Source organism: Leuresthes tenuis, unplaced genomic scaffold (genome assembly GCF_036924035.1).
Source record: "Leuresthes tenuis unplaced genomic scaffold, fLeuTen1.0.hap1 SCAF_7, whole genome shotgun sequence".
Taxonomy (NCBI): domain Eukaryota; kingdom Metazoa; phylum Chordata; class Actinopteri; order Atheriniformes; family Atherinopsidae; genus Leuresthes; species Leuresthes tenuis.
In genome coordinates this window covers 821,737-845,737 of record NW_027325361.1, presented here as the reverse complement: position 1 = coordinate 845,737, position 24,001 = coordinate 821,737, and the positions used below count along the sequence as shown (strand labels likewise).

The 24,001-nt window shown below is 48.8% G+C and overlaps 2 protein-coding genes across 5 annotated transcripts in view; one reads left to right on the top strand and one right to left on the bottom strand.

Moving 5' to 3' along the window:
• mast2 (microtubule associated serine/threonine kinase 2) overlaps positions 1–17,479 on the bottom strand; it is a 154,701-nt gene extending 137,222 nt beyond the window's left edge. For all 4 annotated transcript variants that reach the window (XM_072388825.1, XM_072388826.1, XM_072388827.1 and 1 more), the window contains exon 1: positions 16,816–17,479. In XM_072388825.1, coding sequence (XP_072244926.1) covers positions 16,816–16,896 — 81 coding nt within the window. In that variant the 5' untranslated portion in view covers positions 16,897–17,479. The remainder of the gene's footprint in view (positions 1–16,815) is intronic.
• A 3,566-nt stretch (positions 17,480–21,045) lies between these two features.
• LOC140311481 (uncharacterized) lies at positions 21,046–23,111 on the top strand. Its single transcript, XM_072388863.1, has 5 exons — positions 21,046–21,129; positions 21,633–21,709; positions 21,914–22,006; positions 22,097–22,377; positions 22,668–23,111. Exons 2-5 carry the CDS (start codon positions 21,637–21,639, stop codon positions 22,998–23,000), a joined length of 780 nt encoding a protein of 259 aa, XP_072244964.1. The 5' UTR covers positions 21,046–21,129; positions 21,633–21,636; the 3' UTR covers positions 23,001–23,111.
• Positions 23,112–24,001: the final 890 nt, after the last annotated feature.

The window sequence follows — 24,001 nt, the reverse complement described above, 5'->3', positions numbered from 1 at the left end:
AGCTCCACATGTTTAAATGATTATCTGCTCTCGGGTCTAATGACACCAACCTCTCACGCTACTCACAGGAACTACAATCAAGTGCTTTCACAGACTGAATCCAGCCGACTGCCGGAGAGGAACCCATCTCCGTGGTTCGCTGTGGTTACTTTTCCAAAGCGGAGCCTCTCCCAGGCTCAGCAACACAAACTAACATGCTATATTATTCCCGAGGGGGTCCTGCAGCGCCGCCTGCCAGCAGAAATGAGTGCTTTGGCCACTGAAAACAGCTCCTGTGGTTCACCGAAGGAGCTGCTTTCAAACTGTTTGTCAAAGAGCAGTGAAGACTGGGACTAATGGGAGCTGTCAAAGGTTACAGGAACCTTCAGCCCTCACTGAGTCTGAGTCTGTGATAGAGGCCAAAGGAGTTAAAAACAGTCATTTAAAAATAAATCACATCCTCTTTCACTTCTAACATTTAAATATGAGAACATCATAAAACTGCCTGTTCCTCAGCAGGTGTTCAAACTCAGTAACTCACACTGTGTCTTTATTTATGGAACGAAAACGGAGACTAAACACAGCAGCAGGGTGAGAAAAACTAAGTGAACCCTCACTGCTTCCACAGGAACTAAGAGTAGCAGCCAGGAGCTGCTGATCAATGCTCCGATTAACTGATCAATGCTCTGATTAACTGATCAATGCTCTGATGAACTGATCCTCAGTCAGTGTGAGCAGCTCTATAAAAGCAGGAGTTCTGTCAGTTTTCAGGTGTGTTTAACACGATGCCAAGGAGGAAAGACACCAGCAATGATCTCAGAGAAGCAGCTGCTGCTGCCCATCAGTCTGGGAAGGGTTATAAGGCCATTTCCAGACTATCTGGAGTCCATCATTCTACAGAGAGAAAGATTATTCACAAGTGGAAAACATTCAGGACAGCTGTCAATCTTCCCAGGAGTGGACGTCCCAGCAAGTTCACCCCAAGGTGAAGAAGCCCAGAGCTACATCTCAGACTCTACAGGCCTCAGTTAGCATGCTAAAGGTTAAAGGTCACCCCAAGGTGAAGAAGCCCAGAGCTACATCTCAGACTCTACAGGCCTCAGTTAGCATGTTAAAGGTTAAAGGTCACCCCAAGGTGAAAAAGCCCAGAGCTACATCTCAGACTCTACAGGCCTCAGCTAGCATGTTAAAGGTTAAAGGTCACCCCAAGGTGAAAAAGCCCAGAGCTACATCTCAGACTCTACAGGCCTCAGTTAGCATGTTAAAGGTTAAAGGTCACCCCAAGGTGAAGAAGCCCAGAGCTACATCTCAGACTCTACAGGCCTCAGTTAGCATGTTAAAGGTTAAAGGTCACCCCAAGGTGAAGAAGCCCAGAGCTACATCTCAGACTCTACAGGCCTCAGTTAGCATGCTAAAGGTTAAAGGTCACCCCAAGGTGAAAAAGCCCAGAGCTACATCTCAGACTCTACAGGCCTCAGTTAGCATGCTAAAGGTTAAAGGTCACCCCAAGGTGAAAAAGCCCAGAGCTACATCTCAGACTCTACAGGCCTCGGTTAGCATGCTAAAGGTTAAAGGTCACCCCAAGGTGAAAAAGCCCAGAGCTACATCTCAGACTCTACAGGCCTCGGTTAGCATGCTAAAGGTTAAAGGTCACCCCAAGGTGAAAAAGCCCAGAGCTACATCTCAGACTCTACAGGCCTCGGTTAGCATGCTAAAGGTTAAAGGTCACCCCAAGGTGAAAAAGCCCAGAGCTACATCTCAGACTCTACAGGCCTCGGTTAGCATGCTAAAGGTTAAAGGTCACCCCAAGGTGAAAAAGCCCAGAGCTACATCTCAGACTCCACAGGCCTCAGTTAGCATGTTAAAGGTTAAAGGTCATGACAGTACAGTTAGAAAAAGACTGAACAAGGATGGCTTGTTTGGAAGGGCTGCAGGAGAAAGCCTCTTCTCTCTAAAAAGAACATGGCAGCACAGCTTAGGTTTGCAAAGCTGCATCTGAACAAAGCTCAAGACTTCTGGAACAATGTCCTTTGGAGAGAGACTGATAACGTCCCACAGGAAACCATCACTGCAGCTCACTGCTGCTGAAGCTGCTGGATCAGGGGTTCACTTAGTTTTACACTCACTGCTGCTGCAAGCTGCTGGATCAGGGGTTCACTTAGTTTCTCACAGGAAACCATGAAGTTATCCCACTAACAGGCACTTTGTGTCTCTGTTGAAATCAGGGTTGAGTTGCTGTACATGAAACCCACTTTTATTCCTTGAGGAGAAAGAAGGATGTGGCTTTGTTTTCTCCCTGATTGAAACCTTCAGTGAAAACTTTTCCCACGTGCACAGAAACTGACGTCACAACATGAACCTTCTGGTGATTCTGTTTGGTCACTGCATGAAGTTAAACTCAGCAGCAAATCCAGGAAAAACTTCATAATTTGGAAGAAAATTCAATTGAACTCGGCCTGCTGAGGGAAAAATGAGCTCAGCAGACGGTTTGGCTGCAGGTGACGAATCGGCCCAAACAGCTCAGCTGTGACTCAGGATGGAAACAGGCTGAAAGGAGAGGTGGCGTGAAGTGGGGAAACAGGCCGAAAGGAGAGGTGGCGTGAAGCGAGCTGAAGCATCTGGGGAAACAGGCTGAAAGGAGAGGTGGCGTGAAGCGAGCTGATGCATCTGGGGAAACAGGCCGAAAGGAGAGGTGGCGTGAAGCGAGCTGATGCATCTGGGGAAACAGGCCGAAAGGAGAGGTGGCGTGAAGCGAGCTGATGCATCTGGGGAAACAGGCCGAAAGGAGAGGTGGCGTGAAGCGAGCTGATGCATCTGGGGAAACAGGCCGAAAGGAGAGGTGGCGTGAAGTGGGGAAACAGGCCGAAAGGAGAGGTGGCGTGAAGCGAGCTGATGCATCTGGGGAAACAGGCCGAAAGGAGAGGTGGCGTGAAGTGGGGAAACAGGCCGAAAGGAGAGGTGGCGTGAAGCGAGCTGATGCATCTGGGGAAACAGGCCGAAAGGAGAGGTGGCGTGAAGCGAGCTGATGCATCTGGGGAAACAGGCCGAAAGGAGAGGTGGCGTGAAGCGAGCTGATGCATCTGGGGAAACAGGCCGAAAGGAGAGGTGGCGTGAAGTGGGGAAACAGGCCGAAAGGAGAGGTGGCGTGAAGTGGGGAAACAGGCCGAAAGGAGAGGTGGCGTGAAGTGGGGAAACAGGCCGAAAGGAGAGGTGGCGTGAAGTGGGGAAACAGGCCGAAAGGAGAGGTGGCGTGAAGTGGGGAAACAGGCCGAAAGGAGAGGTGGCGTGAAGTGGGGAAACAGGCCGAAAGGAGAGGTGGCGTGAAGCGAGCTGATGCATCTGGGGAAACAGGCTGAAAGGAGAGGTGGCGTGAAGCGAGCTGATGCATCTGGGGAAACAGGCCGAAAGGAGAGGTGGCGTGAAGCGAGCTGAAGCATCTGGGGAAACAGGCTGAAAGGAGAGGTGGCGTGAAGCGAGCTGATGCATCACGAGGTGGTGAACCCACAGCGTCCCGATGCATCAGTCTGTCCCAGAGCGAATGACCCCGATCGTAATGAAGGAAACGGGGCCGTCCGGCGCTTTCTGGGGTTCAGATCTGAGAGTAATCAGTGACTTTTAAAGACGTAAAACCATCGGTGGGGGGGCTGAGCGCCATTCAGGCACGCCGCTACCGGCGGAGGCTTTCAGCGTTTCCACGGCGACATTTCTTCCAAAACAGGAAGTTCACGTTTCCCTGATCTCAGTAAAGCAAGAATCCTCCTCAGTGACACCGCTGCAGGCCTGAGTCCCGGGTCCGCTGCCCTGGTGTGCCCGTGCCCGTGCGTGTGCCCGTGCGTGTGCCCTGGTGTGCCCGTGCACATGCGTGTGCCCGTGCACATGCGTGTGGCAGGAAGAGGCGCTCGCTGCACCAGTCTTTCAGCTCCTCCCTGAGTTTTCTCAGCCGACACCTTTCCATGGCAGCGCTGCCAGCTGTTTGAAGCCTGTTTCCATCCAGCTTCCTGCCTGCAGCAGAAACAGCTCATTTACATGCCAACGTGCACGGAAAACGCACGGAAAGCGCACGGAAAGCGCACGGAAACACCGCCCCATGGTGCCTTTTATGTGAGCCACATCCACACAGCTTCATGCTCTGATTAACGCCAGTTTCATCAGCTTCAGCTTCAGTGCACGCTTCAGCTTCAGTGCACGCTTCAGCTTCAGTGCACGCTTCAGTGCACACTTCAGTGCACGCTTCAGCTTCAGTGCACGCTTCAGTGCACACTTCAGTGCACGCTTCAGTGCACGCTTCAGCTTCAGTGCACGGTGATATTATTAATAAGTGTGTGAACTCATCCTGGATTCCAGCTCCTGCTTCAACATGAAAGGATTTTAAACGCTGACGTAACCTGAGCTGCAGCTGGTCCCACCTCAGAGAGGATCTGTGCTCCACTCAGCTCAGAACCTGCTCAGAACCTGCTCAGAACCAGCTCAGAACTCAGTTCTCTGCTAGCTTCCTTCTGTTCTCTGCTAGCTTCCTTCTGTTCTCTGCTAGCTTCCTTCCTTTCTCCGCTAGCTTCCTTCTGTTCTTTGCTAGCTTCCTTCCTTTCTCCGCTAGCTTCCTTCTGTTCTCTGCTAGCTTCCTTCTGTTCACTGCTAGCTTCCTTCTGTTCTCTGCTGGCTTCCTTCTGCTCTCTGCTAACTTCCTTCTCTTCTCTGCTAGCTTCCCTCTGTTCTTTGCTAGCTTCCTTCTGTTCACTGCTAGCTTCCTTCTGTTCACTGCTAGCTTCCTTCTGTTCTCTGCTAGCTTCCTTCTGTTCTCTGCTAGCTTCCTTCTATTCTCTGCTAGCTTCCTTCTATTCTCTTCTAGCTTCCCTGTTCTCTGCTAGCTTCCTTCTGTTCTCTGCTAGCTTCCTTCTGTTCTTTGCTAGCTTCCTTCCTTTCTCCGCTAGCTTCCTTCTGTTCTTTGCTAGCTTCCTTCTGTTCTCTGCTAGCTTCTTTGTTTTCTGTTAGCTTCCTTCTGTTCTCTGCTAGCTTCTTTGTTCTCTGCTAGCTTCCTTCTGTTCTCTGCTAGCTTCTTTGTTTTCTGTTAGCTTCCTTCTGTTCTCTGCTGGCGTCCTTCTGTTTCTAACCATTCATACACCGATGGATGCAAAGTGGGGTTCAGAGTCTTGCTCAAAGATGCTTCGTGTTTGTTCCGCTCAGTGAACTCGATATGTGAACTGGCTGCTTTCTACTGAGATGCTGTAGCATTGACGTTGTGCTATCGTGCTAAGCTAACTGGCTTTTACAATGGACACACTGTCCAGTATTTTCGCTTCTCTTTTCTTTGAAATGCTCCTAAACTTTTTCACAAATGTTCCTCTTTTTCTCTGATATTGCTCCTTGTTGTTTTCTCCCAACAAGTTATCATGACAATCGCAAACAGAAACAGTGAGGATGATAGCTTCCTTCCGTTCTCTGCTAGCTTCCTTTTGTTATCCACTAGCTTCCTAGAAACAGAGTGAGGATGGCTTTTTCCTGCCTGAGTCAGCTGCTGCGCCCCCTACAGGAATCCTCCAGTAAAAGCTTTGGTACAGAGCAAGTATGTGAACAGTATTTTCTGGCCTAAGAGATTTCTGTGTAGCTGTGATGACATAAACAGCAGGAATATTACTTATTTGCATGATTAATGGCGACTTTTCTGCATTTCTTGGTTGTTTTAACAGTTTTCACTCAAACATTCAGCTTCTCTTGTTAATGCAGTAGGAAGTGATTGATGGTTTCTGTGAGTCACAGCACAGCTCTCCTCACTCTTCCTGTGAAATAATTGTTAAAACTTTAAGTGGAAAACTGTAGGCAACGGCCCCAGCATCCAGCTGTGATCGGACCACCCAGAACGAGTGAAAATACGGGGTCTAAACGGGCCCAAACTGCACAAAATCAGCTGGACTATCATCACAGGACGAGAGGAGGAGGGATAACAACAGGAATGTGAGTCAGAACAGCTACAAACAGCAGAGTTCTGCGCTTCCAGCTGGACCATCATGTGTTCTCTGATTTAAAAGTTTAATTAGGTCAGTTTATAAATGGCAGGTCATTAATAACACATGGGGTCACTGTGCACTTTTACCTTAAAATCTACATCATGAACCGACTGACATGCATTTAAGAAGGAGGTAAAGTCTGATTTTAGATGCATCACGATGCGGACACAGACCGTTCTGAATCACTTTCAGTTCAGATATGGTTTTCATAATGTTCATTTACCTAATTTTGCAAAAGGCAGAACAGTTTATGGCGAGCAGATAGCGAGAGAAACGACCCTCTACACTAAAAGCCAGCGTTTGGAAGCACCTGCTCCTGTGAATTTGAAGGTAAGATCATTTGGACTAGAGCCACACTGTGAAAACTAAACTACTTTAGAAACATTACACCATCGAACCGGCGAAACTCAGAAAAGGGAAGTGAATCACAAAGCTTTTATTGTGAAGGATGAGTCGCTGAAATCCAGGCCAAGGTTCAACATCCCAACCCGAAGATGTTCCTCCGGCATTATTTTTATCTGAGGCATTTCTTTTTCAGTTTGTTGTTGAAGTAAAAGGGTTTCCATCAACGGTCCGACGCCAACCGGCACCGTCCGATGGCTGCGAACCGAACGGTCCGACGCCAACCGGCACCGTCCGATGGCTGCGAACCGAACGGTCCGACACCAACCGGCACCGTCCGATGGCTGCGAACCGAACGGTCCAACGCCAACCGGCACCGACCGATGGCTGCGAACCGAACGGTCCAACGCCAACCGGCACCGTCCGATGGCTGCGAACCGAACGGTCCGACGCCAACCGGCACCGTCCGATGGCTGCGAACCGAACGGTCCGACGCCAACCGGCACCGTCCGATGGCTGCGAACCGAACGGTCCAACGCCAACCGGCACCGTCCGATGGCTGCGAACCGAACGGTCCAACGCCAACCGGCACCGTCCGATGGCTGCGAACCGAACGGTCCAACGCCAACCGGCACCGTCCGATGGCTGAGAACCGAACGGTCCGACGCCAACCGGCACCGTCCGATGGCCGCGAACCGAACGGTCCGACGCCAACCGGCACCGTCCGATGGCCGCGAACGGAACGGTCCGACACCAACCGGCACCGTCCGATGGCTGCGAACCGAACGGTCCGACGCCAACCGGCACCGTCCGATGGCTGCGAACCGAACGGTCCGACGCCAACCGGCACCGTCCGATGGCTGCGAACCGAACGGTCCGACGCCAACCGGCACCGTCCGATGGCCGCGAACCGAACGGTCCGACGGCAACCGGCACCGTCCGATGGCTGCGAACCGAACGGTCCAACGCCAACCGGCACCGTCCGATGGCTGCGAACCGAACGGTCCAACGCCAACCGGCACCGTCCGATGGCTGCGAACCGAACGGTCCAACGCCAACCGGCACCGTCCGATGGCTGGGAACCGAACGGTCCAACGCCAACCGGCACCGTCCGATGGCTGCGAACCGAACGGTCCAACGCCAACCGGCACCGTCCGATGGCTGGGAACCGAACGGTCCAACGCCAACCGGCACCGTCCGATGGCTGGGAACGGAACGGTCCAACGCCAACCGGCACCGTCCGATGGCTGGGAACGGAACGGTCCGACGCCAACCGGCACCGTCCGATGGCTGCGAACCGAACGGTCCAACGCCAACCGGCACCGTCCGATGGCCGCGAACTGAACGGTCCGACGCCAACCGGCACCGTCCGATGGCTGGGAACCGAACGGTCCAACGCCAACCGGCACCGTCCGATGGCTGGGAACCGAACGGTCCAACGCCAACCGGCACCGTCCGATGGCTGCGAACTGAACGGTCCAACGCCAACCGGCACCGTCCGATGGCTGGGAACCGAACGGTCCAACGCCAACCGGCACCGTCCGATGGCTGCGAACTGAACGGTCCAACGCCAACCGGCACCGTCCGATGGCCGCGAACCGAACGGTCCGACGGCAACCGGCACCGTCCGATGGCTGCGAACGGAACGGTCCGACGCCAACCGGCACCGTCCGATGGCTGCGAACCGAACGGTCCAACGCCAACCGGCACCGTCCGATGGCTGGGAACCGAACGGTCCAACGCCAACCGGCACCGTCCGATGGCTGCGAACTGAACGGTCCAACGCCAACCAGAACCGTCCGATGGCTGCGAACCGAACGGTCCAACGCCAACCAGAACCGTCCGATGGCTGCGAACCGAACGGTCCAGCGCCAACCGGCACCGTCCGATGGCTGCGAACCGAACGGTCCGACGCCAACCGGCACCGTCCGATGGCTGCGAACCGAACGGTCCGACGCCAACCGGCACCGTCCGATGGCTGCGAACCGAACGGTCCGACGGCAACCGGCACCGTCCGATGGCTGCGAACCGAACGGTCCGACAACAACCGGCACCGTCCGATGGCTGCGAACCGAACGGTCCAACACCAACCAGAACCGTCCGATGGCTGCGAACCGAACGGTCCGACGCCAACCGGCACCGTCCGATGGCTGCGAACCGAACGGTCCGACACCAACCGGCACCGACTGCGTTTTCTGCAGCTTTGAATCATTCAAACAGGCAGAGAAAGCAGAGCCCTGCTGGTTCTGTTAGAAGCTTTTATGCTCAGAGACGCTCTGAGTTTATCTGGATCAGCAGTCTGGTTCTGATGGGAAGAAGCAGGACTGCAGCTCAGTGTGGATGGAAGCAGAGTTCTGCTCACAGAACAGGAGGAAACACTAAAAATCACTAATCAGTGGTCAAAATAATCTTCAGATTTTTAGCCCCGAGCACTCGAGGAGTGTTGGTCCGGTTCTGAGAGCCTTTCAGTCGCTCACGTGCATTTCAGCAGCCTGGTTTTGGTCAGACTAACAGAATAATTGCTGTTCTCACATGTAATGCAGCGTAATGTGGCCTCCTGCCATCACTCAGGTCCAGTGACTGCAGGCAGACATAATGCAGCACTAAGCAGAGGCAGACTGATGGATTTCCTTCATTAGGAATCTTGTGCTGGCAGCTTACCCAGGGCTCAGAATCTCACGTTTTCAGCATTAGCAGTTAGTAAAGCTCAGTCTGAAGCAATGTGTGAGAGCAGCCCGTTAATCTGCAGCAGTTTAAAGGAAAAACAGGCAGGAAAACGGCCCAAAAACAGGCCCAAATGTGCAAAGAAACCCAGTGAAATCCTCAGATTAGCCTTCTGCGGCGCCACGTCGGGCTTAGATCAGACGGACAGGGAGAGGCAGCACGCTATCAAACGCCTTCAGACCATTAACAGCCTCATCAACACCGGCTGAGGAGGCTTTATGATTGCTGCTGGTCTCCCAACAACATCTGTGCCGCAGCATTTTGTCCCTTCCAGGCACCCTAAAAATGGCCGATTAGCCATGAATCAGCCTGTGGGCCCGCGAGTCTCAGAGGTCGCTCTGGCTGAACGGCTCCTCAGATGCACTTCAATCAGCCGTATCTGGTTAGACCATGAGGAAATTACCCTCCCGTATCTCTGCGAGGGAGGGCAGTAGCTTCAATAAGTAACCTAACAGTGGTCTGATGAGCAGGAGGGCAAACACTCGAGGCTAATGATCGATGCATGGAGAGCTGCTCTGGAAAAACAGGTCCAATCAGTAGGCTCTGCGCTGTTTTGGTACTTTCTCTTTAATCTTCTGCCAGTACTGCGCATCTCTGCACAACACAGTCATATTTATTGAGTTTATAGCGAGAGAGAAGCTGCATTAAGCCGATAAAACAGGAAATCAATGAAACACTGGGCCACCTGCAGCTCTTTTTCTCTTCTTCAGTCAACAAAGACAGAATAAAGTCTGATCTAAAGTAAAAACGTGTCATTTCTTACGTGGAATCGATCTATATTTGTTGCTATGGTTGTTTTTCTTCTATAAAAGAATAATTTAATCTCTGGCTTCATCTTTGATTATTATCATCTGATTTAACTCTGATTTCATTATCAAATTAAATGTTGAATTAATTGTATATATTTTTATCTTATATGCTCCTTTATTATTTCCCCACTTTGTGAATCATTTTTGGGTTAAAATGCGTGTTTTGAGTTGAGTTTAAACAACATTCAGTCGTTTATCGGCTCCACCTCCGATCAGCATTGACCACCTGGTGTCACTTTTCTTTAAAAAACTAATGTCATCAGCTGAAAAGTCTCACTTTGAAGCTCCTAAAACTGAACAACTCTAATTAGTTTAGTGTCTGCGGGACACCTGACAGCTCGTTTAATCCAGCTGTGGGGCTAACATCTGCGCTGCAGCCAGAAATATTCAACTGACTGTCTCTTAAAGTCAGAGTTAAGGATACAGTGACAGAAGTCAGATATCTGGGGGGGTTTTCCTGGTAAATGTGCCCTGAACACACCAGGAGTAAAACATTAACAGGAGTTATGGGTTTCCTGTGAGGAGACAACAGGTGGAGGCCTTCTTGGAGGCGTGGCGGCGCCTTCTTGGAGGCGTGGCGGCGCCTTCCTGGAGGCGTGGCGGCGCCTTCTTGGAGGCGTGGCGGCGCCTTCTTGGAGGCGTGGCGGCGCCTTCTTGGAGGCGTGGCGGCGCTCGTCGGACCCGGAGTCCTTCTGACCGGTATTTAAAGAAATAAACTAAAGACAGCAGGTTATCTGGAGATGAGACTGAGATGCTTTTGGGTTTCTGTTAATGTTTACGTGACCAAACCGGACCGACATCAGTTCACAGCATCAAGGTACTTTCCCAAAAAAAGACGATTTTATCGGTTATTTCCACTTTTTTAAGAAAATGGGTTTTCTCTTCAACTTCCGGCGCTCCCTCTGGGCTTCCGTAGTCCAGAGTCAGACCTGGAACGTGTTGGGAAACCCAGTAAAGGCCCAGTTTGAGCTGGCGTTTTACTTCTGGTCCAGCAGAACCAGGCCGCTGTACGCCAGTTAGACGATGAATTATTTCATCAATGACGACTTAAGTCTCTGATCAACCAAAAGAATAAATAAATCCATGAAACAAAAATCGAGTTTTTGGGGAGAAAATAAATCAGACATTTTATTTTCAGGCCGCTAAGCCGAACCTGGTTCACCTTTTATTTCCAAAAGCACAAATACAGCACTCTCTGATGCACTTTGATATTTAGAGACGAGTAAAAAAGGAGTTTAAGGACCAATAATCATGTAAAATATACCGTAATTCCTTTTATTGTTGGGTTTTTCAAAAAGTTTGTTTCTTGGATTTGCAGCGACAGGAAAAGGAGAAAAACTGCAGCCTTTAACAGTTCAGGAGAAAATTTAAGAGTTATTTCGGCTCACTGGGTTTTTAAAGTTAAATGTTCAATTAAAACAAAAATTAGAGATTATTTTCTGTCAGTCAGGCCTTTTAAAAACACAGCCTGCAGGATACAGTTTCATATCAACCCCTGATGGTGCTGCAGCTTTCTGACTGGTCCCCTGAACCCAGTGCTGGTTAATGGCCATTTAATAATAATAATAATTAATATTAGCATCTATGAAAACAACTAAATCTGCAGGAGACACATTCCCAAACTATCATTGCTTGGTGTTGAGCTCTGCTCCACTTTTCAGTGGAACGAGTCTGAACATGCAGGAGCTGCAGCTGAGAGGTTTCTTTTGTGATCAAAACGAAATGCAAATGACAGGAAAAGCCATGAAATCAGGCATTATTTCAACAGTTCAGAGTTTGTGAAAAATGACCGAATAAAACAGCTGGAGAACGTCAGCACCAGCAGCTCTGCTGCAGAAACGCTGAGATTAAACGTCTATCCTGGTGGGCAGTAATTAAAAGACAAACGAGTAACAAATATCAGAGCGTGACACATGGAAAAAGAAGCCGGTTTTCGGCTAATATAATTAATTCCAGAAGATCCTCTGAGGAAACACTGTTCACTGGAGGTGTGACGATACACTCAGCCCACGAGAAGAGAAGGAGAAGGAGAAGGAGACCGAGAAGGAGAAGGAGACCGAGAAGGAGAAGGAGAAGGAGAAGGAGAAGGAGAAGGAGAAGGAGAAGGAGACCGAGAAGGAGAAGGAGAAGGAGAAGGAGAAGGAGAAGGAGGACGAGAAGGAGACCGAGAAGGAGAAGGAGAAGGAGACCGAGAAGGAGAAGGAGAAGGAGAAGGAGAAGGAGACCGAGAAGGAGAAGGAGAAGGAGAAGGAGAAGGAGAAGGAGGACGAGAAGGAGACCGAGAAGGAGAAGGAGAAGGAGACCGAGAAGGAGAAGGAGGACGAGAAGGAGAAGGAGAAGGAGAAGGAGACCGAGAAGGAGAAGGAGAAGGAGAAGGAGAAGGAGGACGAGAAGGAGAAGGAGAAGGAGACCGAGAAGGAGAAGGAGAAGGAGAAGGAGAAGGAGAAGGAGAAGGAGAAGGAGAAGGAGAAGGAGACCGAGAAGGAGAAGGAGAAGGAGAAGGAGAAGGAGAAGGAGGACGAGAAGGAGACCGAGAAGGAGAAGGAGAAGGAGACCGAGAAGGAGAAGGAGAAGGAGAAGGAGAAGGAGAAGGAGAAGGAGAAGGAGAAGGAGAAGGAGAAGGAGAAGGAGACCGAGAAGGAGAAGGAGAAGGAGAAGGAGAAGGAGAAGGAGAAGGAGGACGAGAAGGAGACCGAGAAGGAGAAGGAGAAGGAGACCGAGAAGGAGAAGGAGGACGAGAAGGAGAAGGAGAAGGAGAAGGAGACCGAGAAGGAGAAGGAGAAGGAGAAGGAGAAGGAGAAGGAGACCGAGAAAGATTTTGAAACAACCTTTATTCCAAAATCTTTCTATTTACAGTATTTATTTTTCACAAGCTCAAAACCAAGCTAAAAAAATCAAAACAAAAACACGAAAAAAATGAAAAAAAAAAACGGCGTTTTTCCAGTCATTTTATAAAAACTGAAATCTACTCTGAGCCGAGCTGCCATCAGCGCAGTCACCATGGCCGCCACGTCTCCTGACCCCTGACCTCTGACCCTGTTCTTTCTGGTCTTCCAAATGGCCAACTTTGCTGTCCCTGAAACAAAATTTATCAGTTGGTGTTCAGCCTTCTGTTTGGCACAAAACCAAGGGCCAAAAATAAAGAGGCTAAAAGAAAACACCTGACCAAACCCCTTAATCCACCTCTGAAGGTGTCTGAAATGAGCCTCTAATCTGGGACACTGGACAAAAAGATGGCCAGCTGTCTCTGACTGGGAGCAGAAAGGACAGGTGTCCCCCGTGTTTGGATCAAGGTGCCCCAGATACCGGTTCGTAGCTATGGCCTCGTCTACAATCCTCCACCGGAGGCCTCCTGTCCGTTTGTTGCCAGGTTTGTACAGAGACCTCCAACAGCCCTTCGCCAAAAACCTCAGTCCACCTGGACACCTTCACCCCTGCCAGCGAGCGCAAGTTTAAGACTTTAACGCAGAGGAAGTAAATGTCTTTCTTCCCCAGAGTCTCAAAGTCGGTGGACTCGGAGGTTCCTAGACTCAGCAGGTCATTCTCCTCTGGCTGTTGTCCCACAGCTGGAGACACAGCCAGGGAGGGAAAAACGAGAAATTGTGCAGATCTCTCTTTCTGTTGAGCGATCTGAACCAGTCCATCTTCTGTCTTCATGAAACTCCTTTTAAAAAGGCTTTAAATCAGCATTCAGTCCCACATCGAACAACTCCGCAGTCATTTGTATTTATGGGCTGCAGCTCCGATCAGCATTGATGGAAACACAGGTTTCATTTTCAATGAGGATGTTGGGGTCAGGGTTACAAGAATGTAAAAAGCTCACATTTTCTGGATGGAAAGACACTTAACGCCACACATGGAGGCTCTGAAACATCTGTAAAACATCTGGAAGCTCACTCTGTCCTGCTGTTTGGGGCTGGGAATCAACTAGTGTGACTATCCCACAAAGTCATGATTATTCATCAACCTCATGCTACAGAAATAACACTTTGGTTCAGAAAGTCGATTATTACAGGAGCTGATATCGTGATAATATCTGCTGCCCTGGATTATAGCCACAGATAATCTTTGAAAAGCTTTTCTGACCCTCTATTGAGTCATAAACGGCTGAGGAAATGCAGAAATGCAACTTCCTGTCATGCCTTTCAGGGCTTCTGCAGACGGCTGTAAACAGATCACATGAAGTTTGTCCAACTGTGGGCCTCAGAACACAAACAGCTGACAGATTATCCACATATGATGTGTTTGTCTCGGCCCATGGCAACGCATCAACACCCACTCCTGTTAGAAAAGGACGATGACATCATTCCTCCACGCTGTAACCGAGCCACAGCAGAAAAAGAGCTTCTGGGGAGAGAAAGTGAGTCTGAAAGCAGAGATCCTGCAGGGGAAGCGTGCGTTTCAACCTGCCGCCAGGTGAGGACGTGGAAAATTCAAGCTGAGGCAAACAACAGGTGAAGGAGGACGTCTCCTTCAGGAGACACTTACAGCTAAATGCAGCCCGTGACAGCGCTGTGATTCATTACCCAGCATTCCACAGTGTAAGCAGCAGGTAGATCAGTCAGAGTGGATGAAAAACGCCCCGTCGGCTCTTTAATTTCACACAGAAACACATAAAACGTCAGCAGCAGCAGCACAGAAACATCTGTCTGCCTTCCCACCACACCATGAAGCTCCACTCAAAGCCGGCTGAGAATCCCATTTCCCTGCTAAAGGCCGAGGTGCTGAAACTATAAGAGCTCCGAAAACATAAAACACAAGAACATGAAGTCCCAAATAACAGGGCGGTGCGGTAATCCCACTCGTATCAGATGGATGACATCATGCAGAAACCGTGGACCACAGCCACGACTTCATCTCAGTTCATTTCAGGCTCTGCAGGTCCAACATTAAGCAGCTGATCTGAACACTTTGAGCAGCTGATCTGAACACTTTGAGCAGCTGATCTGAACACTTTGAGCAGCCGATCTGAACACTTTGAGCAGCTGATCTGAACACTTTGAGCAGCCGATCTGAACACTTTGAGCAGCTGATCTGAACACTTTGAGCAGCTGATCTGAACACTTTGAGCAGCTGATCTGAACACTTTGAGCAGCTGATCTGAACACTTTGAGCAGCTGATCTCAACACTTTGAGCAGCTGATCTGAACACTTTGAGCAGCCGATCTGAACACTTTGAGCAGCTGATCTGAACACTTTGAGCAGCCGATCTGAACACTTTGAGCAGCCGATCTGAACACTTTGAGCAGCTGATCTGAACACTTTGAGCAGCTGATCTGAACACTTTGAGCAGCTGATCTGAACACTTTGAGCAGCCGATCTGAACACTTTGAGCAGCTGATCTGAACACTTTGAGCAGCTGATCTGAACACTTTGAGCAGCTGATCTGAACACTTTGAGCAGCTGATCTCAACACTTTGAGCAGCTGATCTCAACACTTTGAGCAGCTGATCTCAACACTTTGAGCAGCCGATCTGAACACTTTGAGCAGCTGATCTGAACACTTTGAGCAGCTGATCTGAACACTTTGAGCAGCTGAACTGAACACTTTGACAGTCTGAACTCAACATGCTTCATTTAATCTGGTAACAAACATCATTTCTACACCTCAGACCTGCAGCATCCCATAAAGTCAGTGAACCTTTTCCCACTTTGTTTCCTTCTGCCAACACTTAAAGCCGTTCTGACTCTGAGGAAACCAGGTGATGCAGAGTTCCAGCTGTTATTTTGTCCCATTCCTCCTTAAACAGGTCTTAAGGTGTGCAGCAGGGCGGGGGGGTGGTTGTTTCTCTGCTGGGGACAGGTCAGGACTGCAGGCAGCCAGTCCAGCACCCGTACCTCTTCTTCCTCAGCCAGGCCTTTGGACTGTGGCAGAATGAGGTTTTACGCTGTCTTTGAATGACATTAATCACACAAAACCTGGAAAATCTTTGGGTTCATCCTGTGAGACAAACATTAAAGTTAATGTAAGAATCTGAGGACTGAAATTAAAGGTGAATCGCCTCTAAGTCGAGTCCAATATTCATGCAAAGCTGTGAAACTGCTGCTGAGTAATCCTGCCAACAGACCCCAGCATCTCCATGACATTAAACACAACGCTCTGGTCTCCACATGGATCCGGTTCCCTCTCTGATCACCTCTGATCAGCTTCACTTTGCCACAGCACTGCAGCACCAACGATGACGGAGCAAAATCTCCCCGTGTTCACAGCCACCCTTAGAGAAGCTGCAGAGAAGCTGCAGAGCCTGAAAATGGCTGATTTATTCCCTCCTTTAACGTAAGGAACTGAGCAGGGTGGTTCGGTTCAAGCCCGACATCACTTCTGAACTTAGTTCAGTGCAACAGTTAATAAATGAGCTGTTTTTCCGCCCTGCGCAGGGGCTGACAGGCTAAAATAACCCAAAACAGCAGCCTTTAGGACCGCTTCACTGCTTCATTTCCACCACAAGATGCCAACACGAAGGCCGGAATAACTTTAAATCATCTCTATCCAAACATTTCACAAGTAATTATGAACAAATCACACCACATGCTTAATGAATCTCAACCATCTGCAGGAAAATCCAGTGACATCAGTCTAAGAAGAGTGCTTTTCAGGTCGTTATGTGCCAAAAACAAGTGAAAATTACCTTTAATGAACGTTCACCACCAGAATAAACATTTTTAAAGACTTTCTATCCTCTGCAGGATAATTCAGTCCAGATCTGAGCAGTTAAACTGTGGTTTGAATATGGTTTAAGCTGCTTTATATGCTCAAAAAAGTAGCGAAATTGGCCTTTTTGCGCTTTTATTCATAGAATAAAGGTTTTGTGAGTCACAAACTGTGTTTTAAAGCATTTCCAACCTCTATAGGCCAGTTTAGGGCCGCTCTCTGGGACTTTTCTAACTGGGCCCGGTTTAAAACGGTCCAGATGAACAAAATAAACGTGAAATGCCCCTTTTCCTGCGCATCCACTCACCGCATCTTTCTCTTCCTCGCCGCTCTCCTGCTGCTCCAAACTACAGAGTTTCCTCTTGTTTTTATTCTCTGTCCTCTTCATCTTGAAGTAAAACGCTCCGTGCGCGTGCTCGGCTGGTGTGCACTTCACTGACACCTCACCGCCAGGTCAAACGCCCCGCTCAGCAGCCGCTCCTGCGGTCCTGCTCAGCCATCCCGAGCCCAGCGACACCTCTGCACATCTGGACCCAGCTGTCACTCAGCCGCGCGGCACCAGCCGCCGCTGCCGTGTCCTCGGACACAATAAGCCGGGAGGTTTGTGGCGTTTGGCGCTGGTAGTTTTCCGCCAAAGTGCTCCACACGGGACTGGAAGCGGTGCCCTGAACTCAACTTGCTGGTTAGTTGGTTAGCGGTAGCTTCGAGCTATCGGAGCTAGCTGAGCGGCTAGCCCGGCTGCCTGCTAACGTTTACCTGCCGACAATCACCGTGACACCGCCACAGATTCGCCTCCGCTCCTAACGGATGACTCCAGACTTTTCCGGCCGGAGTTCGGCTGGTTCCGCCCGGCTGGCTGTTCCCCGGACTGCCCGCTCAGAGCTGCTCCATCCTCGGTTAAAGGCTGAGCTCTCCTCGGGGACACCGGGTTAAGCTCTCTGGTGAACTGCAGTAATGCGGCGCGGTTCAGATTGTTTCCTGACTCTGACACTGTCCGCGCGCGGTGTCAGGTTGACACGAAGAAGAACGCCACATCCGGTCCACTCCTACCAAAATAAAAGTACCGTTTGATCAAAATAGAGATAAATAAATAAGAATAGACCTTCCTGTTAGTTAAATCCCCTTTTTTTCTTTGAGATATATTAAAACAAACATGTTAAAGGTGCAGCACGCTAGTTTTGAGGCTTGTTGCTGTTTCATATTGTTGTTCATTCATATTAAATCACAAAGAAGACTAAATTATTTTATAAAATCAGGCAAAGCTGAGTTGCTCCCTTATAAATGTTTCCTTGATTTATTTGGATATTTGCACTTGGATCATTTGCAGCTTGTTAAGAACATTGTCCTTAAGGCCAAAGTATTTAATCGTCTCCATAAAAGTTTTCACAACAAACTCTACGTCCAAAAATATGTGAAGTTAATAAAAGTGGAATGATGAAAGTTAAAGTTCACACAGTCCTGAAAGGGACTTCCATCGTTTTCCTTCTGTGGTTTCAGCTTGTTTGATCGGTTCTTTCTGTAAAAACAGTTCACTCTCTCATTTATCTCCTGCCGAACCTTTTAAATGGTTGTTGAAATGAAACTAAAGCGGTTTACGGCCTGTTTGTGTCGGTCTGCTGAGCTGAAGCTGAAGGCTGTTGGTGTCTGCTGCCACCTTCTGACAAACAGAGAACACCACGCTGTTCTTATCACTCAATGGTTCGAAATGAATGAGCGGCTCCCTTATCTCCAGAGATTGTGGAGCTCGTGTTTAATGCTTAGAGATTAAATGTTGATAACTCTGATAATGTGAATCAGGATTCTATCAACATCAGCTTTAACTAGAACAAAGTGTTTCACTGAGCTGCTAAAAAGCAAACAGAAATAAAAAGATTTACTAAACTCACTCAGTGGAAAAGAGTTTGAAAGTTGGAAAAAACACTGAAAGCTGCTCCAGACTCATGTTTCCATCCTTCAGCTTCCTTTAATGACTCTTTTTAACGCTTTGAACTGAGTTTTTCACAGGAATCTGAGTCCATTCCTGCTGAATCCCAGATTCCAGCTGCTCAGCAGTCCCTGGTTGTCTGGTTCTCCTCTTCATGATGCTCCAACATCTGCAGCAGGAGACAGATGTGGACTGCAGGCAGCAGCCGAGCTCACACACTCTGAGTGTCTGAAGCTGCTGGAAGTCCTGCAGAATGAGGTCTGGCATCGTCCTGCTGAAATAACCACGGACCTCCCGGGAAAAGACGGCACCTTGATGGCAGCATCTGTCTCTCCAGAACTCCAACATCCAGCTGTGCATCAGTGGTACCTTCACCCAGATGAAGCCCTCCATGCCCTGGACTCTGCTGCAGCCCCAGACCATCACAGACGCTGGCTTTAAACCTTCCTCTGAGAACAGCTGGATGCTCTTTCTCAGCAGTTTTTCCCAGAAGCAGCTGAAACGTGGACTCATCTGCCCACAGAACACGTGTCCACTGTCTTTCTGTCCCTCTGAGATGAGCTGGAGTCCAGAGAACTGGGCCGTGGTTCTGCTCAGAGCTGATATATGGCTTCCTCCTGGTGTGATGCAGCTTCAGCTCACATTTCTGGATGCAGCCGTGGACTGTGTTGAGTGGAAATGCTTTTCCCAGCTCCTCCTGAGCCCATGTGGCTGTATGGATCATGGTGGCCTGACGGTTTCTCCTGCAGTGCTGCCTGAGGGCTCCGAGCTCATCCAACAGGGCTTTCTGTCCTTGGCCTTTCCACACTGAGACTTCCCCAGACTCCCTGAATCTGTTCCCAATATCCTGCTCTGTAGATGCTGAAAGACCAAAGTTCTTTCCAGTCTGACTCTGAGGAATATTTCCTGAACTTATTGATGATTCTCTGATGGAGTTTGGCCCAAAGCGGTGAGCCACGACCCATCCTTGTTGGAGAGGCTGAACCTTTGGTGGAAGCTGCTTTTATACCCAATCCTGACACCCTCACCTGTCAGCAGGTAACCTGCTGGTTGGAGAAGCTCCAGAAGCTGTTGCTGTAGATTCTATAAACTTTCTGTCTTTCTTTGGCTCCAGAACAGCTTTTATGAGTCAGATTCTACTTTTGGTTCTAAATAAGATGAAACTGGTCAGTAAAGACTAATTTATCCTTTTAATTCTTTCATTTATAGATGATTTTCCCGACAGGATCATCTTCTGGTCTTTACTTTGCTCTACTTTCAAACATATTATTTATGATTTAGAGATAAAATAAAATCCCAAGGAAGTGCAACAGCTAACCCAACATGACTTTATTAAGTTAGAGTTAACATGGATTTATTAAAGAAACGTACACAGATGTGAATGAGTGAATGACTTCTGCATCCATCAGCTTCAGGCATGGTGAGACTTTCTCACATTTCATGGTTGGATGGACTTTAGAGCATCCTCTGACAGGAACATCTTCATCATGAACTGTGTGTTTCTGCCTCAGAAAAAACATAAAAAGCTTTGCTCCTCAGAACTGGTTTTGCAAGCGACTTTATCCACATCCACAGTGTGGAAAATGGAAATGAAAGGAATGTTCCAAAGGGTGGTGCAGATGGAGAAAGCTGAGATCCTGTTGGACTTCCAGCTCCAGACCAACCAGCCGGACATTGTGGAGCCTGAAAATCTGTAGAAGGAGGAGGCAGGGATAGAAGGAACAGGAGAAGTTATAAAGAAAATACCAAGGATTGAAGAAGGAAGCTGAAAAGTGAAGGCAGCAGGTGCCGTGACCTCCAAACTGGGAGAGTTGCTCCAGGAGCTTCAGGATCTCTGACCAGAGGAACTTCAATATATAAATATATATAAAATATGTATATTATTATATATTATATGGTCAGACCGATCGTGGGTCCATCTTTGGACGCCTGTTCTGCTGTTAAAGAGCACTGCCTGATTAATAAGTGATGTTCACTAAATGCAGCTCATGACAGCAGGGGTTTATTCAGGTGTGACATTAGCTGGCTTTAGCAGGACGTTTCCTCTGCTGATGCTGCTGCTCGGCTGTAAGAACGCCGCTGCTCTGCCTTTCTTTTGCCTTCCTGCCTCTCATTTGTCTCTGAACTTTGCTTTAATCTTCTCTTTCTATTTGCACTGCAGCCCGACCTTGTGTGGGCTCTGCTCTGTAAGCTAACGCCAACTGTGTCTTTCACAGGCGTCACACCTGTCGTATGAAGGGAAAACTGCTTAAAAATCTGCTAAATCTGAACCATTTCAGAGGCTTTGAAGCTCAGGACGTACCTGAAGTTACAGATAATGATGCACTCGCTTTGTTTTTTATCAGAAGACAGGAATAAGGAAGTGAAATGTTGAACAAAACCTAGAAAAGAACCCATTTATGTGGCTTTAGACTCATTAAACTGATGTATTTTATCTTCTGTCTTCCTTTAAATGATCCAAAGCAAATGAAAGAGTCACAGCTTCTCTGTGATTTGGGTCGAGTCGACAGTAAGAAATGATGCAACACCAGACTCAGTGAATTTCACTTTCACTTACTACACAGACCCTTTTTGAGCAGCCATGTGACTCTCAGGAAACAAAGTTAAGGTTGGCTGAGCGCTCAAACTCCACCCTGAGAGTCTTCCTGGAAAAGAAGCTTCATCATCTGAGGCTTGAAACGCTGCAGCGGGAGTCAGGTAACACTTTCAGTGCTGTTCAGCTGCTTTCAGTAGAGTAAATACTACAGATACAGAATGTTTATTACCTAAAACTTCATGTTTAAACTTAGTAGAACTTTAGATTTAAGAAGTAGACACAACGTGGGGCTGAACCTGGTGGAGACTGAGGTGCCGGTCTGTCCTCAGAGAGCATCTGTGACCCCCTGAACTCTGTCTCCTCTGACTCATGGTTAGCTTAGTGTTAGCTGTTAGCTTGGTGTTAGCTTAGTGTTAGCTGTTAGCGCTCACATCCATGTAAAATGCATGAACCTGAACATACTCTGTGGCTGTTTGGACCAAATGTTGATGCATTTAACTTTCTGGGTGTATTTATTAGATTCCCATCATTACTCACGTCATTTACTCGCTTTTCTCATGATTTAAACCCGTTTAAAAACGGGACATTTTAGCCATTTGTCTCAGTTAACACAACATTAAGGATGATGAATGCTTTTTAAACGCTGCATCTGTTAAACGGACAGGAAAATGTTCCGGGTTGAAAGCTGCTGGGTGGCTGTGGGCCTCCTCTCCATGTGCTTCGTCTCAGAGGCCAAAGACGGTAAGTTGACTCCAGCGCTGGTGCTGCTTCCTGCTCAGAGTCAGCTGACTCAAGCTTCCTGGAAACATCGATGTGAGAAGCTGCTTCTGCCAGATGTTCCAGATGTTCCAGCCTCTTTGTTCCAGAGAGACACAGAAGAATGAACCCAATGAATTCTGTAAAGCGCCTTTTTATTCTCCAAACCTGCAACTTTTCTGTCTGCAGGCGGTAAGAGCTGCAGCCTCGAGCCCTTCGAGGGCTGCGGGGGGGTCCCAAAAGGCTTGTATTCATCACCAGGACAACGGGGATCCGAGGATGGTAAATCTGGATGCTTTATGCGTGCTTTTAGCAGTTTGACTGCAGCTGCTGACCCTGAGAGGGTCTTATTGCCATCTTTCTGCCCCCCAGACGTCGACATCTACGAGCAGCTGTGGATCAGTAACCTGGACATAGCAGAGAAGACGCTGAATTTGCCGTTTCTGCAGCACATGAAGCTGGGCGACCTTCAGGCTGACGCCTACGTCAGCTTCATGATTCAGGACATCAATTATCTGCTGAATGTCACCAAACTGCTGGAGGAGATGAGCAAGAAGCAGATTCCCGACAGCGACCTCCAACGGTTCTTTCAGGGCACATTTAAGAGCTACAGCGACTTTTCTGAGCTGATGCTGGACCAGTTCCACCTGAAGGTAAGAAGCATCTCAAAGAATTCTGATCAGTTCCACCTGAAGGTAAGAAGCATCACGATGAGTTCTGCAGGGAAGCCGACGGTTAAAAACTTCACCAAAGAGGAGAAAAAACAGTTTTACTGCAGCAGAAATGATGAAAGATGCAGATGTTGTTTAAGTTTCCTCAGATCAGTTTAAGTTTCCTCAGATCTGTTTAAGTTTCCTCAGATCTGTTTAAGGTTCCTCAGATCTGTTTAAGGTTCCTCAGATCTGGGTTATCTGGGTTAACGCGGGCCTCCTCTGATCTTCAGGGCGTGTCGGAGATCAGAGCGATCCCTGCCATGGAGAAGTATCTGTCCGACTATAAGAGCATCCTGGACCAGGAGGAGCCCATCTACGCCGCTGTGAGCCTGCTGCCCTGCTCCAGGCTCTGGCTGTGGCTCGCCAACCAGCTTCCCATCGGCTACGGAAACGCCTACTTCGCCTGGAAGAGGAGCAACATGCAGGGAGACCCTGGGCGGCACTACAGGAAGCTGCTGCACGACCACCTGAAGACCGGCCAGCAGCAGAAGAAGGCCAACGCCATCTTCCGCCAGCAGATGCAGAACGAGCACGACTTCTTTGCTGCCGCCGCAGAGCATTAGAGGCGCAGGAAAACGCTTAAAGTGATTAAATCTGAGCTCTGTGGGGATCAGCCGTTTGTTTCAGGGTTCATGAACGTGAACAAACTGCAGAATAAATCAGGTTCAAACACATTTCATCGTCTCAGATTCTGCTTTTATTTCACAGTTCTGACGGCAGCTGAAGGTAAATCTGACATAAAGCGATTATTAGAACTGTCAGGGTGAAAAAGTAAGTGCACCCCGAGGACGAAACACAACAGCATCAGCTGATAAAACTCCAACAACATGTGACCCGATAGTGTGTGAGAAACTAAGTGAACCCCTGATCCAGCAGCTTCAGCAGCAGTGAGTGAGAAACTAAGTGAACCCCTGATCCAGCAGCAGTGAGTGTAAAACTAAGTGAACCCCTGATCCAACAGCTTTAGCAGCAGTGAGTGTAAAACTAAGTGAACCCCTGATCCAGCAGCTTCAGCAGCAGTGAGTGTAAAACTAAGTGAACCCCTGGATCCAGCAGCTTCAGCAGCAGTGAGTGTAAAACTAAGTGAACCCCTGGATCCAGCAGCTTCAGCAGCAGTGAGTGTAAAACTAAGTGAACCCCTGGATCCAGCAGCTTCAGCAGCAGTGAGTGTAAAACTAAGTGAACCCCTGATCCAGCAGCTTCAGCAGCAGTGAGTAAAAATAAGTGAACCCCTGATCCAGCAGCTTCTGCAGCAGTGAGTGTAAAACTAAGTGAACCCCTGATCCAGCAGCTTCTGCAGCAGTGAGTGTAAAACTAAGTGAACCCCTGATCCAGCAGCTTCAGCAGCAGTGAGTGTAAAACTAAGTGAACCCCTGATCCAGCAGCTTCTGCAGCAGTGAATGTAAAACTAAGTGAACCCCTGATCGAGCAGCTTGTAGCTGCAGCTTCAGCAGCAGTGAGCGTAAAACTAAGTGAACCCCTGATCGAGCAGCTTGTAGCTGCAGCTTCAGCAGCAGTGAGCGTAAAACTAAGTGAACCCCTGATCCAGCAGCTTCAGCAGCAG

What these genes read in the sequence shown, in the direction of transcription:
- LOC140311481 (XM_072388863.1), top strand. Translation starts at nt 21,637, where the DNA reads ATGTTCCGGGTTGAAAGCTGCTGGGTGGCTGTGGGCCTCCTCTCCATG. An exon ending in CGTCTCAGAGGCCAAAGACG is followed by an intron (nt 21,710 to 21,913) that starts GTAAGTTGACTC and finishes TTCTGTCTGCAG; the next exon opens with GCGGTAAGAGCTGCAGCCTC. An exon ending in ACAACGGGGATCCGAGGATG is followed by an intron (nt 22,007 to 22,096) that starts GTAAATCTGGAT and finishes TCTGCCCCCCAG; the next exon opens with ACGTCGACATCTACGAGCAG.